At 41.5% G+C, this 18,706-nt stretch overlaps 1 protein-coding gene across 1 annotated transcript in view; it reads right to left on the minus strand.

Annotated features, from left to right (window-relative positions):
• The window catches only part of LOC126281065 (serine/threonine-protein phosphatase 6 regulatory ankyrin repeat subunit C-like), a 333,306-nt gene that overhangs the window by 261,061 nt on the left and 53,539 nt on the right, over window positions 1–18,706 (minus strand). Inside the window, exon 3 of the mRNA XM_049979813.1 lies at window positions 16,732–16,938. Coding sequence (XP_049835770.1) covers window positions 16,732–16,938 — 207 coding nt within the window. The remainder of the gene's footprint in view (window positions 1–16,731; window positions 16,939–18,706) is intronic.

Genomic DNA, 18,706 nt, shown 5'->3' on the forward strand with positions numbered 1-18,706 from the left:
GTTGTAGCTGGTAGTAACGGCAAAGGATCATCAGCAGTCGGAGGCGGAACAATGACAGCACCCTCTCGTTGCATGTCGTGCTCGGTCCGTGTCGGCTGCAGCATGTGTAACTGATCTTGTACCAACAAGTTGTACGTCGCAATTTGCTCACATAGCTGTTGTAGTTGTTCAGGCGAAAATGTATGTCATGAAGCAGTCTGCTGTGTATCACTGAGTAAGATGGGATCGAAACCAGAATCTGTCTCTATCAAAGGGTAACCTGTCATACAAGACAAGGTTGGCGGCACAGTACTGATGTAACAGTTCGAGTAGGAGAGATCGTGTGTGCGATCGCGAATGTGAAACTCAGTACTCAGCGGCGGAGGAGTGAGCACATGTTCACTGCTGTATGAAGCATTGATATGGTTGAAATTGTCTTCTATGGCGGGTGAACAAGTTGCGGACACAATCGAGTAGTGAACGGTCGGGCGGTAAGCGTGCATATTGTCAGAGAGTTTTTGACAAGATGCGGGTGTGGTAGTCGTGGCGGGATCGCATTTCACGCAGCTGTTCGTTTTGACTGGATCGAGGTCACGGCGGCGGCCGTGATGTCGCTGTCGGTAGCGGTCGGGCAGAGTCGGCGCGGCTCGGGTACTGCGTAGAGGGAGGTGTGGCACGTCCAGTGTTCACTGAGAAACAGCCAGTATTGTCGTCAGTGTAATTGGTGCATTGTCGTTGATCAGTAGGATGTCCTTGATGAAATTGTCCCTGTGAATTCGACCAGGCATGCTATTTACCCATAGTTCAGAGTTCGTGCGAACTGGGATTTGCAACATAGTCCTCGTTTGTTGCAGTCCATTGTTTGGCATGATTGTCCAGTATCAAAGCACTGTACAAGATTAATTCATTACACCAAATTGTCCAAATTAATCGGCGAAGGAGCACGGCATTGTCCGAAAGTGAAATTACCGACGAGTTGAGTGGGTTTTGATGGATGACGTGTGCGCCTCGGTCGCATTGTTGATGTGTGAGAAGGTGACGAAAGTTGCCAAAAAGCACGATTCACACAAGAGTCGGGAATTTACACACTAATTACACTTCCTGTACACTGCATCCAGATACAGCGTGATGCCAAGTCGATGGACGCAGAAATCTGCCAAAGGGTAGCTGCATTTTTCATCCATGGCGATGTTCCAGTACACATTTCTGGAGTCATACGCAGTGTTTGTGAGCGTCGGGGTCACCAATGTGGGGATCGAGATGTTACATACAGTAATATCAAACCCAACATTAAGTATTCACTCGTTTATAATGAATTAACTTTATTCTGGTCATATCGGTACAAACTCATCCACTCGAATACAGATCGGAACACACTGAGATCAACAGTTTTCAAAGAAGTCCATTCTCCAAGATGAGGCGGTTGACTCTTGCAGTTGATAACCGCCACAGTTGCATGAAACTGCATAATATGAATATTGATAAGTTTAAGTGTTAATCTGAGTTTTCAGTGATCCAACTGTACACCTTCTCTATTATTCTCCTGGCTGTGTATGGTATGGAAGTGTACGGGCCATTTATTAGAAGACTTACGCATGTCTATCATTAAACATCATACATTTTGAAGGGCTTCCCATTGTCCTGGAAAAGTAATTTATGTAAATCTAAAACATCCCTTGGCTTCTATTGTAATTGTGTCAAATTGGTTACAAGGAAAAACTGGATTCAAAATGTTGCAAGCGTATTTTTGCAAATAAAAGTCTGCTCTATTGTTGTGTTATGGTAAATCTTCCCATTGTTCATATTGTAAATTCAGTCTGGTTAGTGTAAAAGATTCAGCATTTATCATTCTATGTAATTAAATTGTTCCCTTACCAGTTAAATCTGATTGACATGCATATTTTGTTGATACTGCTTGATTACTGTGGTCAAAAGAACTATTTATTATAGGAATCACATCTACTTCATTAAATTTGAATTAAGAAATAAATTATGATCTCCTGCTGCACAATTACTTTCTCTTCCTGATGCTAAGATTACTGTGAGAATAAAAACAAAAGTTGAACGTCAAATAAAAGAAAGTTCTGAATGGAATGACAACAATATGGAAAGGGTAGATCACTTCTCTACATGTCATAAGTGTTTAATTGCAGACAGGTGCAATGGAAAAGACTGCAAAAATATTAAGCTTACACACAAAGTCCTTCTTCCAAAATAGCAAACACACACACATTCACACAAGCAGAACTCATACACACATGATGACTCTCTCCAAGCACCGGAGTCCTCTTACAAATGAGTCTGATGTGAAAAGCTATCTGCTAGGGTGGGTAGTAGGAATAAGGAGGAGCCATGGGGTAAGGAGGTGAAGGGATAGCAGGGCAGAGGTGGGGGAAGAGCCTCTGGTGTCTGTGCAGGAATGCAGGAACGTGGTGTGGACATGATAGGGCTGCGAGGTACATTGACAGAAGGCTGTGATGAGTGGGGGGGGGGGGGGGGGGGGGGGGATGAGGGAGGAGGAGAGGAGAGAAGCAGAGAAGAAGAAAAGACTGACTAGAGCATTGGTGGTATGGAAGGTGTGTGTGGTGCTGGGTGGAAGCAGGGAAGGAGGACAGGGACTAGTGAAGGGAAGATTGAAGCCAGGAGGGCTATGGGAACAAAAGATATGATGTAGGGGTGTTTCCCACTTCTGCAGTCAAAAAACCTGGTAATGGTAGGAAGAATCCAGATGGCATAGGCTGTGAAACAGTCATTAAAGTGAAGCACATCATATTGGGCATCATGTTCATCAACTGGGTGGTCCAGCTGTTTCTTGACCAGAGTTTGGTGGTGGTCATTCAGGTGGACAGACAGCTTGTTAGTAGTCATGCCCACTTAGAAATGGCAAGTGGTTGCAGCTTAGTCTGCAGATCAAACGGCTGATTACACAAATAGCCCTGCCTCTGCTGGGTAAGAGATGCCTGTGATGGGACTGGAATAGGTGGTAGTGTGAGGGTGTTGGGACAGATTTTTCATCTAGGCTTCTTGTAGGGATGTGAGCCATGAGGCAAGGGAGTGGGAGGGTGTAGGGCAGATTTTTCATCTAGGCCTCTTGTAGGGATGTGAGCCATGGGGCAAGGGAGTGGGAGCAAGGGTGAAATAGGAATGGGCAAGGGTATTGCATTGGGTTTGGCAGGCGTACTACTGTGGGAGGGGTGGGGAGGATAATGGGGAGGCATTTCTGCATTGCAGGGCATGCCAAGAAGTATTTCAAAACACTGGTGGAGAATGTGATTCCATTGCTGCAGTCCTGGTGGTACTTTATCATGAGAATCGTGCTCCTTTGTGTCTGGACAGTGGGTATTTGGGGGATGGTAGGTGACTGGAGAGACAAGGTGTGGTTTATCTGTTCCCAAACAAAGTTGAGAGCATAATTTCAGTCTGTGAAGGCTGAGTGAGACTCTTTGCATATTTGAAGAGAGACTGCTCATCACTAAAGATGGCATGACCATAGGTGGCTAGGCTGTATGGAAGGGACTTCTTGCTATAGAATGAGTGACAGCAGTTGAATTGGAGGCATTGTTGGTGACTGGCTGATTTGTTGTGAAGAAAGAAAATGATGTACCCAATCTTGAGGTAACTAGACATCATTAATGGTCACCATGACCAACTAAGACCTCATCTATATACTGTCTCCTTGCATGCATCACCTTTAAACAAATCTGTGTTATTTATGAATTGCTGTGTTACAGTAATGGGCACCAACATGACACCATTCTATGCCAATTGATTCACGGGCCATCTAGGGGAACCCTTACTAACAACCCAGAATCCCAAAATTCTCATGTGTTTCAGGTTCACTGATGAAATCTACATGATCTGGAATGAGAGTGAGGAAACACTATCCACATTCCTTCAGAACCTCGACAACTTCTTCCCTATTTGCCAAGTCGGGTCCTTCTCAACCCAACAAGCAACCTTACCCAATGCTGACCTCTACCTCAAGGAGGGCTACAACAGTGTCTTCATCCATTTCAAACCCACCAACCACCAAAAATATCTCCATTTCAACAGCTGACATCCATTCCACACCAAAGAGTGCCTTCCATATAATCTCATCACCTGTGGTCATCACATCTATAATGATGAGTAGTCCCTCTGCAAATATCCCAAGGGTCTCATCCAGGCCTTCACAGACTGAAATACCTTCTCGACACTGTCAAAAACAGATCTCCTGTGCCTTGTCTCTCCAGTCACACACCACCCCCAACACACCCACTGTCTGGCCACAAAGGAGAATAATGTAACATCCTTATCCACCCCATTCCAACCCTGCTCCCAACCCCTTGTCTCATGGTTCATATCCTGCAACCGACCAAGAGGCAAAGCCTGCCCCATACATCCTCCAACTACCACCTATGCATTCCTCCCACAAGCATGTCCTATCCCTGTGTGATCTACAAACTAAGCTGCAACTACTGCACTCTCCCAGCTTGGGTATGACAGATAGTACACTGTCTGTCTGCATAAGTGGCCAATGACAAATTGTAATCAAGAAACAGCTGGACTGTCCAATTACTGAAAATGCTGCCAAAAACAATGCGCTTCACTTTAAAGATTGTTTCATGGCCTGCACCAACAGGACTCTTCTTACCAACACCTGATTTTCTGAACTCTACAGACAGGAACCCTCCCTACAACATGTCCTTCTTCCCTTAACCTTGGCCCCACCCTTCACTAATCCCTGTCCTCCACCCATCTGTCGTCCCCTTCCCTGCTTCCACTCCAGAACTACACATGTCTTCTGTTCCACCAATGCTCATTCTGCTCTTTTCTCCTTTCCTCTATTTTTCTCCTCTGCCCCTCCCTCTTCTCTATCTCCCTCCTCCCTCCCTCACCAAGAATAGTCTCCTGTCACTTCACCTAGCAGTCCCTATCCTGTCTTCACCATGTTGCTGCAGGCTACCCACAGGTATTGCAGCATCTTCCCCAATCCCTACCCTGATCTCCCCCCCCCCCCCCTCCTCACCCAATGCTTCCTCCTTACCCACGACCACCGACCCCAGCAGATTGCTGCTCATTTCACATGCAGTCGTAATTGGACTGTAGTGCTGCAAGACATTGGCCATGTGTATGTAAGTTGTGTGTGTGTGTGTGTGTGTGTGTGTGTGTGTGTGTGTGTGTGTGTGTGTGTGTGTAAAGGACTTTGCCCAAAGGCTTAATAGTTTAGAAACCTCAGTAGCTGAGTGTTTAATCAGACAGTTATGGTAAAGTAGACACTTATCACAATGGCTTATTGAAATCCAAGTGCAAGAAGAACTTAAGTGGGGTAGTGCTTCATGTACCTGGGCCCAATGATCTGACCACACACAACATTGCGTATCATTTATTTATTTGCCCATTAATTTATTGTGTTATGTAGATACTATTATGAAGAAAACATTCACAAATTACACACACACACACACACACACATATCCATCTGCACATACACAGACACAAGCTTGATGTCTGCTTGTGTCTGTGTATGTGCGGATGGATATGTGTGTGTGTGTGTGTGTGTGTGTGTGTGTGTGTGTGTGTGTGTGTGTGTGCGCGAGTGTACACCTGTCCTTTTTTTCCCCTAAGGGAAGTCTTTCCGCTCCCGGGATTGGAAAGACTCCTTACCCTCTCCCTTAAAGCCCACATCCTTTCGTCTTTCCTTCTCCTTCCTGAAGAAGCAACCATCGGTTGCGAAAGCTAGTAATTCTGTGTGTGTGTTTGTGTGTTTTGTTCATGTGCCTGTCTGCCGGCGTTTGTGTATGGAGCACAGGAAGAATGGTTGTTCAAATGCTTCTGTGCACACTGTAGTAATCGGTCTGACATTTTCTTTGTAATCTCCACAGTGGCAATGTACACAAAGGGCTGCAGTGCATTCCTACATTCTTCACTTAATACTAGTATTTGAAACTTTGTAAGTAGGACTTCATGGGATAGTTGTCAACTGCCTTCATGCATATCTTAGTTCCAGTTTTACAGAATTTCTGGATTGCTCTTCCATGATACAAACAAACCTGTTATATTCTTGTTGTCCTTCACTGTGTACAATCAGTATTATCTATCAGTCTTATCTGGTATGAACCCGACATACAGGAGCAATATTCTAGGATGATATGCATAAGTGTTTTGTGTACAACGTCAGTGTGTAGACTGACTGCATTTTGCTATTATCCTGCAGTGAATGAAAGTCTGCCGTCTACTTAACTAGCTATTGAAGCCATATAATAATGTCATTTCAAATCCCCACAAATGATTAAACTCAGGTATTTGTATGAGCTGTTGAAGCCAATTTTGATACATCAATATTATATTTCTGAACACTTAACAGAAGTTGCCAATATTTACACCACTTTAAAATCTTATCAAGATCTTTTCATTATAGGTGACAATAATGTGCAATAAGTTTGAGGCTACTGCTGACATTTTCTTCCAAGCCATTAATATACAACCCGAACAGCAATAGACTCAACAAACTCCCCCTGAAGGCACATCTGCATTTGTCAGTGACTTTCCATCAAATGCAACTTGCTGTGTTCTTGCTACAAACTAGTCCTCAGCCCAGTCATTAAATGTTAATGTGGTACTTTTCGGATGTCAAAAATACTACACCCACTTTCTTACGTTGGCCCATTACTTTTAAAATGTCATGAGAGAAAAGTGTGATTTTTGTTTCATGTACCTGATGTTTTTAGAATCCATGTTGGTCAACATGACACAGGTGATTCAGTATGAGATACCTTATTAATGTTGAGCTCAAAAGATGTTCTATAATTCTAAAACAGACGGACAAAGTGTTGATCAGTTACGCTACCCTTCTTGTTTTCTTCTAACTAGGGACAGGTTTGTTGAAACCACTGCAGAGAATGTGATTGTTTTGGATGATACAAGTCATGAGAGGAGTGTTCCTTTGTGCCTGGACCATGGGCTTGAGGGAGGGGTAGGTGAATGGAAAGCCAAATTATGGGATATCTGTTTACAGGGTGTATACGTGGACAAGGAAAAAAAATTCCTGTATTTTTCCCGGATTTCCCGGTTAAAAATACACTTTCTGCCAGGTGAAAATGCACTTTTTCCGTGTTTAGTGACAGTATACTCTTCCTCAGCACTGTAAAACTCATCAATCCTTTAAACGTTTATGGTTTTATATGCCGACATAGAATTTCCCGGCACTTTAGAAAACGAAACTTGGGGGGAGGGGGGGCCACATTTTGAAAGACCTTGGATGTGCAGCAAGATGTATGCTGCATATTTTTGAATTATGAAGGTATAAATTTGAATTCCACCAAACAACACATGTCACTTTCTGAAGCATTGAAATCAAGTTATGATGGGCTTCTGTAAGCCAGTCAGAGCTCACGTCACGTGATCTCGCCAGCTGATGACAGCATAGGACACGTGATATAGTCTGCCAATATCAAGATCACCCTTAAGTAAACGAACACACAAATAAGAAAAGTTAATGGTTTAAATTAATACACATAGTATTCACATATAATATGTGACATTATAACTTTGTTGTTCTAATTGTTCTAGAGCAAATAATATCCTTAGCTACTTAATTAAAACTATTACTTTATTTGTTTGTTTACTGTCATAAAAGTCAGTTTCCAGGCATTGTCATAGATTTTAGTTCACACTGATATAAATCGTGAAGGTCAGAAATTATGCTATACACACTATTGTGCAGAGAGAGAGGCTTTACAGCTTGAAATATAAATGCATACATTGATAAAGTGTTTGAAGATTAGAAATTATCATTTTTGTGTTGCAAAAACAAACTTACACTATACACACTGTTTTGCAAAGAGATATTACAACTTCCTCTGAATAAGGGTTTTTTATTAATAAATGCTGAAGTTTATTCTTTAAAGAATAAGAATACGAACCTTTATTAGCCGTTCAGTATTTTCTTATACAATGGGCTTCATCAATAAGTTCAATTACAGTATAAAGATGGTTATATTCTCATAACAATGTATCTATAAGTCATATGAAATTTAGTGTGGTACAATAGCACACCTTTGGAATTTTATATATTATTAATTTCACAATAAAAAGGAAAACATTTTACAGATTTATATTAAGCAGGGAGTATTCAAGTTGATGACACTATGTCATTATCCTAAGCTATTGATACAAATTTAGGTCCTACTACAGGCACAAGAACCTTTCTCTATGTTAAAACAGCAAATCTGCCATATTACAATCTTTAAATTTATCAAATGACAAAAATGCTTTACCTTTGAGCCATTGACCCAATGTTCTCTTAAATTTATTTTTAAATACAGTTTGTACAATTTTAGGGAGCATATTAAACAGTTCGAGGCCTACATATCAATTACTATTATGTATATCTAAAAACAAAGATGATGTGACTTACCAAACAAAAGTGCTGGCAGGTCGATAGACACACAAACAAACACAAACGTACACACAAAATTCAAGCTTTCGCAACCAACCGTTGCTTCTTCAGGAAAGAGGGAAGGAGAGGGAAAGACGAAAGGATGTGGGTTTTAAGGGAGAGGGTAAGGAGTCATTCCAATCCCGGGAGCAGAAAGACTTACCTTAGGGGGAAAAAAGGACAGGTGTACACTCACACACACACACACACACACACACACACACACACACACACACACACACACACACACACACACACACACACACACACATATCCATTCACACATACACAGACACAAGCAGACATTTGTAAAGGCAAAGAGTTTGGGCAGAGATGTCAGTCGAGGCGGAAGTACAGAGGCAAAGAAGTTGTTGAAAGACAGGTGAGGTATGAGCGGTGGCAACTTGAAATTAGCGGAGATTGAGGCCTGGAGGATATCGAGAAGAGAGGATATACTGAAGGGCAAGTTCGCATCTCCGGAGTTCTGACAGTTTGGTGTTAGTTGGAAGTATCCAGATAACTCAGACAGTGTAACACTGTGCCAAGATGTGCTGGCCGTGCACCAAGGCATATTTAGCCACAGGGTGATCCTCATTACCAACAAACACTGTCTGCCTGTGTCCATTCATGCGAATGGACAGTTTGTTGCTGGTCATTCCCACATAGAAAGCTTCACACTGTAGGCAGGTCAGTTGGTAAATGATGTGGGTGCTATCACACGTAGCTCAGCCTTTGATCGTGTACACCTTTCGGGTTACAGGTCTGGAGTAGGTGGTGGTGGGAGGGTGCATGGGACAGGTTTTACACCGGAAGCAGTTACAACGGTAGGAGCCAGCGGGTAGGGAAGGTGGTTTGGGGATTTCACAGGGAAGAACTAAGAGGTTACGAAGGTTAGGTGGACGGTGGAAAGACACTCTTGGTGGAGTGGGGAGGATTTCATGAAGGATGGATCTCATTTCAGGGCAGGATTTGAGGAAGTTGTATCCCTGCTGGAGAGCCACATTCAGAGTCTGATCCAGTCCCGGAAATTATGCTGTCACAAGTGGGGCACTTTTGTGGTTCTTCTGTGGGAGGTTCTAGGTTTGAGGGGATGAGGAAGTGACTCTGGTTATTTGCTTCTGTACCAGGTCGGGAGGGTAGTTGCGGGATGCGAAAGCTGTTTTCAGATTGTTGGTGTAATGGTTCAAGGATTCCAGACTGGAGCAGGATCGTTTGCCACGAAGACCTAGGCTGTATGGAAGGGACCGTTTGATGTGCAATGGGTGGCAGCTGTCATAATGGAGATACTGTTGCTTGTTGGTGGGTTTGATGTGGACGGACGTGTGAAGCTGGCCACTGGACAAATGGAGGTCAACGTCAAGGAAAGTGGCACGGGTTTAGGAGTAGGACCAGGTGAATCTGATGGAACCAAAGGAGTTGAGGTTGGAGAGGAGATTCTGGAGTTCTTCTTCACTGTGATTCCAGATCATGAAGATGTCATCAATAAATCTGTACCAAACTTCTGGGTTTGAGGGGATGAGGAAGTGGCTCTGGTTATTTGCTTCTGTACCAGGTCGGGAGAGTAGTTGCAAGATGCGAAAGCTGTTATCAGGTTGTTGGTGTAATGGTTCAAGGATTCCGGACTGGAGCAGATGACATCTTCATGATCTGGACTCACAGTGAAGAAGAACTCCAGAATTTCCTCTCCAACCTCAACTCCTTTGGTTCCATCAGATTCACCTGGTCCTACTCCTAAACCCATGCCACTCCTTGATGTTGACCTCCATCTGTCCAACGGCCAGCTTCACACGTCCATCCACATCAAACCCACCAACAAGCAACAGTACCTCCATTATGACAGCTGCCACCCATTCCACATCAAACGGTCCCTTCCCTACAGCCTAGGTCTTCGTGGCAAACGATCCTGCTCTAGTCAGGAATCCTTAAACCATTACACCAACAACCTGCAAACAGTTTTCGCATCCTGCAACTACCCTCCCGACCTGGTACAGAAGCAAATAACCAGAGCCTCTTCCTCATCCCCTCAAACACAGAACCTCCCACAGAAGAACCACAAAAGTGCCCCACTTGTGACAGCATACTTTCCGGGACTGGATCAGACTCTGAATGTGGCTCTCCAGCAGGGATACGACTTCCTCAAATCCTGCCCTGAAATGAGATCCATCCTTCATGAAATCCTCCCCACTCCATCAAGAGTGTCTTTCCGCCGTCCACCTAACCTTCGTAACCTCTTAGTTCTTCCCTATGAAATCCCCAAACCACCTTCCCTACCCTCTGGCTCCTACCCTTGTAACCGCCGCCGGTGTAAAACCTGTCCCATGCACCCTCCCACCACCACCTACTCCAGTCCTGTAACCCGGAAGGTGTACACGATCAAAGGCAGAGCCACATGTGAAAGCACCCGCGTGATTTACCAACTGACCTGCCTACACTGTGAAGCTTTCTATGTGGGAATGACCGGCAACAAATTGTCCATTCACATGAATGGACACAGGCAGACAGTGTTTGTTGGTAATGAGGTTCACCCTGTGGCTAAACATGCCTTGGTGCACGGCCAGCACATCTTTGCACAGTGTTACACAATCCGAGTTATCTGGATACTTCCCACTAACACCAGCCTGTCAGATCTCCAGAGATGGGAACTTGCCCTTCAGTATATCGTCTCTTCCCGATATCCACCAGGCCTCAACCTTCGTTAATTTCAAATTGCCGCCGCTCATACCTCACCTGTCTTTCAACAACTTCTTTGCCTCTGTACTTCCGCCTCGACTGACATCTCTGCCCAAACTCTTTGCCTTTACAAATGTCTGCTTGTGTCTGTGTATGTGCGAATGGATATGTGTGTGTGTGTGTGTGTGTGTGTTGTGTGTGTGTGTGTGTGTGTGTGTGCGAGTGTACACCTGTCCTTTTTTCCCCCTAAGGTAAGTCTTTCTGCCCCCGGGATTGAAATGACTCCTTACCCTCTCCCTTAAAACCCACATCCTTTCGTCTTTCCCTCTGCTTCCCTCTTTCCTGAAGAAGCAACCGTTGGTTGCGAAAGCTTTAATTTTGTGTATATGTTTGTGTTTGTTTGTGTGTCTATCAACCTGCCAGCACTTTTCTTTGGTAAGTCACATCATCTTTTTTTTTAGATATATTTTTCCAACGTGGAATGTTTCTCTCTATTATATTTATAACTATTATGTATCTTAGACAGTCTAGAGTATGACAGATCAATTGTGTGGTTTCGTCTTGTATTGTGGGTGTGGACAGATGACCTAAGGGGATATTGAGCTATGTTTTCTTTTATGTGTAGTAAGCAATAATAGATGTACAGACAAGGAACTGTCATGATGTTAAGTTTTTGAAATGTTCCCTGCATGTATCCCTAGGAGATAAACCCACTATACATCGAAGAGCTTTTTTTTGCCATCTGAAAATTGATATTGAATTGGGAGAATTTCCCCAGAGCAGAATACCATATGAAAGATGAGGGTGGATATAAGCAAAATATGAATGCAGTAGTAAGTTTTGGCTGACATTACTACTAAGCTTATAAAGTAGCAACATAGCACGTGCATGTTTGGAACAGACATATGTGATATGTATATCCCAGCTAAGTTTCTGCTCAATCATCATTCCTAGCAGTTCAACGGACTTATTTTCTTTGTTTGATAACTTCAAATTAAAGAATATTTCCTCAGTTTTTGTTTCATTTATGAATAGGGAGTTTGCACTAAACCAATTAACCGTTTTTTCAAATATTATATTATTTTTTTCTCATACAGATTCAAGAGTCTGTCCTGAATTGATAAAAGTTGTATCATCTGCATAGAGAACTGTTTTACAGGGTAAATACTGTGGCATATCATTAACATACACTACAAACAGGAAGGGCCCAAGTATGGAGCCCTGTGGTACACCTCTTTTTATTGTTTGTGGGTTTGACAGCTGCCCATTTACACTAACAAATTGTACTCTGTTGCTTAAGTAGGATTCTAATAATTTCAGTGTGTCCTCTTCCATGCCGTAGTGTCTTAATTTCATGATCAAAGTACTATGAGAAACAGTGTCAAATGCTTTACTCAGTCTAGGAGAGTAGCACAGGAGATTAATTTATTTTCAAAGCCATCATATATGTCACTAACAATATTTTCAACTGCTTTAACTGTGGATAGTTTAGACCCGAATCCATACTGTGAGTTACTAAACAAATTATTCCTCTCAAAGTAGTCATTCATTTGTTGGTGAACACAGTCTTCCATTATTTTAGATATTATTGGGATTAATGAGATAGGTCGATAGTTACTTGAATTTGATTTATCTCCTTTCTTAAATATGGGAATAGTTACTGCTATTTTCAAACAGTCGGGGAAAATCCCCTGCTGTAATCTATGGTTAAAGGGGACAGGAGATCACTTGATATCTTCAAAGTCTGACAGATCATAGAAGTCCTCTGCTCTGGAACTACTTAGCTTGCCTATTGCTTTGCTAACATCATTTTCAGTTACTGTTGCCCAGCAGAATTTATGAACTACATTCTTATTTGAACATAAAAGAGTTTTAACATCAAGCATGGCATTTGGGGTAGACAAATCTGGTTGTAAACTGAAGTTAACAAAGTGTGAGTTTAAGATATCTGGGGCTATGGGTATAGCTAGTTGAGTTGTTGGTCTATTTATTTCACTTTTAATTACTTCCCAGGCAGCTTTACAGCTATATCTGGATTTAAGAATATAGTTATCATTCACTCTATGTTTTGCCAAGTTTATTTCAGATCTATAAATTTTTCTTGTTCTAATGTACATCTCTTTGTACTCGCTGCTATTATGAGATTTGTCCTTAAACATAAGAAGCACTGTTGAGGTATGGTGTAAACCAATTCTTTAGTCTCTATGGTTTATGAGCTTTGTTATTATTCTGTCTTTTTACTAATCTGGGACAACACTCATAAAATATTCTTGCAATTTCCTCTATAAATAATTTGCTTGTGTTATTCACAGACATATCTTTATATAAGATGTCATTCCAGTTAACTGATCTTAATCTAGTTCTAAACTCTCTTATGTTGCATTCATCCATAGGTCTAACAGTTTTGTGTTGTTCATCTGGAATGCTGACTGGAACTGTAATCCATAGGCCATCATGGTCAGCTAGGCCTAACTTGACTACTCCAATTTCCACATTATTTTCATGGATATTACTTATTATATAGTCTAAGCATGCATTATATCTTGTAGGCTTATCATTTCGACAATAGCAATCAAAAGGTCTTAGGCTATCCAAGAATTCCAATATGATATGACTCTGTACCCTGATATCCATATTAATATCACCAAAAATTAAGATTCTTTGGTATTTATATTTAGGCTTAGTTAGTATGACTAACAGTTTTTTTTAAATTTACCATCAATTCATATTCACTAGAAGATGGTGTGCGATATACAGATGCAACAACAATATTATGTTTAGGTATATGTACAACTGCAGCCTCAAAGATGGTGTCTATACACAGGTCTGTGACATCAAAAGTAAAGTATTGTAGATTTAGTCCATTCTTCATATATATTGCAAAACCCCCATGTCCAATTGTAGATCTGCAGTAACTACTAGCTAAGGAGAAACCAAATGGAATATTGAGGTCAATTTCTGATGAATATAGCTAGTACTCATTTACACTAAGTATACCACAGTTGGAAGTTTTGACCAGTACTGCAATTCTTCCAACTTCTTTCTTAAAGATTGTATATTAATATGTAAGAACATAAGACTATTTTTGCTAACCCTGGGCAGTAACGATGAGGGCTCAGATTGTCTTCTTAAGTGCACTTCTATACAGCTGATATCTTGAGTTTTTTGTAAGTCTACTGCTGGTAGCCAGGCCCCATTTTGACAATGTTTGGATACGTCTAGTTTCCTGGACTCAGAGTGAATGGTTTGAAGGTTATTTTGATCCTGCTAGAGCATATTTGTTAATATTTTGCCAGACAGACCAGCAGACTTTACAGGTTTCCCTGGTCCGGCGGCATTACTGTAAAGGTGGCCATTTCTTTACTCGCAGTTTTGGTAATCAGTTTCAAGATTAATCGTCTTTCTTGGTTGTTGAGGTGGAATCCTTGTTGTGTATAGCACTCCCTGTCAAACTCGCTAGCTTTACTGCTTGTGGTATTTTTGAATTTCGCACACAGGTGATATAGCCGTTTGTTTATGTCCAATACCTCGCAATTTATTCAGGATCATTTTGTAAGATCATATATAAATGGAACATTGACAACAAACACTTTTTTTGATGTGGTACTTGGTAATGTGCTTCTTAAACCTTTTATTAAGTTCGCACTGTTGTTTTTCGCTATGTCATTTGTTCCAGTCATAATTACGATGACATCAGCTTCAGAAGCCTTTTTGTTAGTGTTTGCAAGACATCCTTGGCTTCTGCTCAAGGATACATATACCCCAGGTAACTTGTAACATTACGACCTTGGCTATCACTCAATAAGGTAATTTTACAGGTTTTACGTACTAAACTTTGACCGTCACACTGTTTCACTCCTGTTTGAATTTCTTTTTGATATTTATTAGCACTATTATGTTTCACTGCATATGTTTCCTGATCGCTACTTTGTTCATGAAACTTGCTGACATTCACACTGCAGCTACTTATGCTGTTTTTGGCATTATGCCGTTTCACTCCGAATGTTTCTTGTTCATTACTTCGTTCACAAAGCTCACTTACGTTCACTCTACAGGTTTTTGCACTGTCTTCTACCAGGCAGAGCTGCAAATATTTGTATATGTCAGCAAACCTTACTCTTCTTGATGGTTTATTTAATGCTACTAAGCTGTTATTATGGTGAACTGTTTGGCAGAGCAGAGGTTCCTTTACAGTACAGGTTACCTTCGATATCTGTGATTTATTTACTGCTTCTGAAGTCCCACATGCTCTTTGAGTGAGTCGTAGCTGCTGATTTTCTTTCTTCAGGTATACGATTTCTTTATGTAGGAGTTCCACAGTTTTCTGCAGACTGATTATTCATTAGTTTAGCTTCACAGTAATATCACTACAAGGCACATATATGTTGTTTTTTACTACTGAACTATAACTTTCATACACACGCGAATTACAAACACTACCAGTTGCCACCATCTTGTTTAAATTAACTGTTTGATGCCAGATGGAAGTCTCTTATAAAAGAGGATTCCAGTTGTATGTGGATTACAGTCTGCAGCCTTTTCTTTACTTGTAATTCTGCGAAAATTTTCTCTTCCACTTGCATTTTACCTATATGCGTTTGTTACATTATATTCTGGAGTTTGTTTCACAAACATTATTGCCTGCAGGGTGTACATAGAGTAGATGGTTAGTATTTCAAATTTTCTGAAGATTTCTCTGCAAGGCTCTCTCCTGTTTGCCTTAGCTACCACACTTACTGCCTTTCTTTTTCTTTATAAGGCCTACCTCACCACAAAATATTCTGAGTCCGTGTGAAGTAAACACTCAGGCCAGAACTATGTTACAAGTCCTGAAAGTTCACACACCACTCTTAACATGCTGATGTCTCCTTGAAAGTCTGGGTTCCAAAATCTTAGCAGTAACATCTATGTAACAAGTTCACAAAATAAGTGCATGTCTTTAGCCTGTATTCACAAGCTCAGTGTATCCGTGTGACGTAGTTAACATATCAAATTCAACTAGTGACTGGTATTAAATTTTAAGAGCTTTTTCCTTGAGACAATGTGTGAATAATTCAGACTTTGGCTACCTATTGTTTTGACATAGACATACATTTATTTGCACTGTTTTATCAAGAAGTGTGATGTGTTCACTGCCAGTATAAACTGAAGCCATTGTCATGATATTATGTGGTAAGAACTCGTATGTTAAAGTGCACTATGTTTAACTTTCCACTGTCATACTGTTTTGTAGGATTGTGAAAGTGACTGCCTGTAACCAGTCTTTAATATGAGGACCGAAACTGGTTATCATATTGCTGAAAGTGGCAATAAATGTGGAATAAGTCATGTTATTTAAAAGTTGTGTGATGTATATTACTGCAATATTTCCTGTAACACTCTTATTCAATGAACGTTCTTCAATAAGACACTTAGAGCAGAGACAAAGGCTTCAAATAGGCACCTCACAAGGTGCCACACCTAACTATTTCTTTTGCCCAAGTAATACGACATTTTCTCTCCATCATGGGTAATATATCAAATTCAAATAGCTTTGCACCATTATAACTAGCTTTGGAATGAGCAAGGGGAATGGGGAATACTTTACTGAATGCTGAAAGAATACCTGACTAGACAAAATGAAACATGAATAAGAAAAAAGTTTTTTTTTTCCCAGAACTTACCTCAAGATTGGGGTATATTGGTAATGAAGCACTCAAGAGGGTTGTGTTTCCATTCTTATCACATTCTTCCAGTGGAATGCAAACCTCCTCTACCAAGAACTTAACGATTTCCAGATGTCCAAAGCGTGCTCCATCCATTAAAATGGAAGTACCTTCATTATCTTTAATTCTTGGATTAGCACCATTGGAAATCATTTCCCTCAGAGTCTAAAAACAAACTAAATTATAGTCTGGAGCAGCCACTGGCCATAAGTAAGGAAATTAAAGTAAGTGCCAAATTTCTGAAATGACAACAGTCATCAGTAATAAAATAGAAAATTAAAGACACCAGTTTCTCAGCAATTGACAATATTCAAAGTTATATTTTAAAAACAGTCAATTGAGTCATTTCACTAAATTTAATCCTGTAAATGCTGTACTTTAATTACAATGATCATCATAAAAAGAGCTGCACTCGGAAAAGCAAGGCAGATTGCAGTCACTGGCATGCAGGCACATCTACATCTACATCTACATCCGTACTCCGCAAGCCACCTGACGGTGTGTGGCGGAGGGTACCCTGAGTACCTCTATCGGTTCTCCCTTCTATTCCAGTCTCGTATTGTACGTGGAAAGAAGGACTGTCGGTATGCTTCTGTGTGGGCTCTAATCTCTCTGATTTTATCCTCATGGTCTCTTCGCGAGATATACGTAGGAGGGAGCAATATACTGCTCGACTCCTCGGTGAAGGCATGTTCTCGAAACTTAAACAAAAGCCCGTACCGAGCTACTGAGCGTCTCTCCTGCAGAGTCTTCCACTGGAGTTTATCTATCATCTCCGTAACGCTTTCGCAATCACCAAACGATCCCGTAACGAAGCGCGCTGCTCTCCGTTGGATCTTCTCTATCTCCTCTATCAACCCCACCTGGTGCGGATCCCACACTGCTGAGCAGTATTCAAGCATTGGGCGAACAAGCGTACTGTAACCTACTTCCTTTGTTGTCGGATTGCATTTCCTTAGGATTCTTCCAATGAATCTCAGTCTGGCATCTGCTTTACCGACGATCAACTTTATATGATCATTCCATTTTAAATCACTCCTAATGCGTACTCCCAGATAATTTATGGAATTAACTGCTTCCAGTTGCTGACCTGCTATTTTGTAGCTAAATGATAAGGGACCTATCTTTCTATGTATTCGCATCACATTACACTTCGCTACATTGAGATTCAATTGCCATTCCGTGCACCATGCGTCAATTCGCTGCAGATCCTCCTGCATTTCAGTACAATTTTCCATTGTTGCAACCTCTCGATACACCACAGCATCATCTGCAAAAAGCCTCAGTGAACTTCCGATGTCATCCACCAGGTCATTTATGTATATTGTGAATAGCAACGGTCCTATGACACTCCCCTGCGGCACACCTGAAATCACTCTTACTTCGGAAGACTTCTCTCCATTGAGAATGACGTGCTGCGTTCTGTTATCTAGGAACTCCTCAATCCAATCACACAATTGATCTGATAGTCCGTATGCTCTTACTTTGTTCATTAAACGACTATGGGGAACTGTGTCAAACGCCTTGCGGAAGTCAAGAAACACGGCATCTACCTGTGAACCCGTGTCTAAGGCCCTCTGAGTCTCGTGGACGAATAGCGCGAGCTGGGTTTCACACGATCGTCTTTTTCGAAACCCATGCTGATTCCTACAGAGTAGATTTCTAGTCTCCAGAAAAGACATTATACTCGAACATAATACGTGTTCCAAAATTCTACAACTGATCGACGTTAGAGATATAGGTCTATAGTTCTGCACATCTGTTCGACGTCCCTTCTTGAGAACGGGGATGACCTGTGCCCTTTTCCAATCCTTTGGAACGCTTCGCTCTTCTAGAGACCTACGGTACACCGCTGCAAGAAGGGGGGCAAGTTCCTTCGCGTACTCTGTGTAAAATCGAACTGGTATCCCATCAGGACCAGCGGCCTTTCCTC

The sequence above is a fragment of the Schistocerca gregaria genome, chromosome 1, assembly GCF_023897955.1.
Source record: "Schistocerca gregaria isolate iqSchGreg1 chromosome 1, iqSchGreg1.2, whole genome shotgun sequence".
In the NCBI taxonomy this organism is placed as follows: Eukaryota; Metazoa; Arthropoda; class Insecta; order Orthoptera; family Acrididae; genus Schistocerca; species Schistocerca gregaria.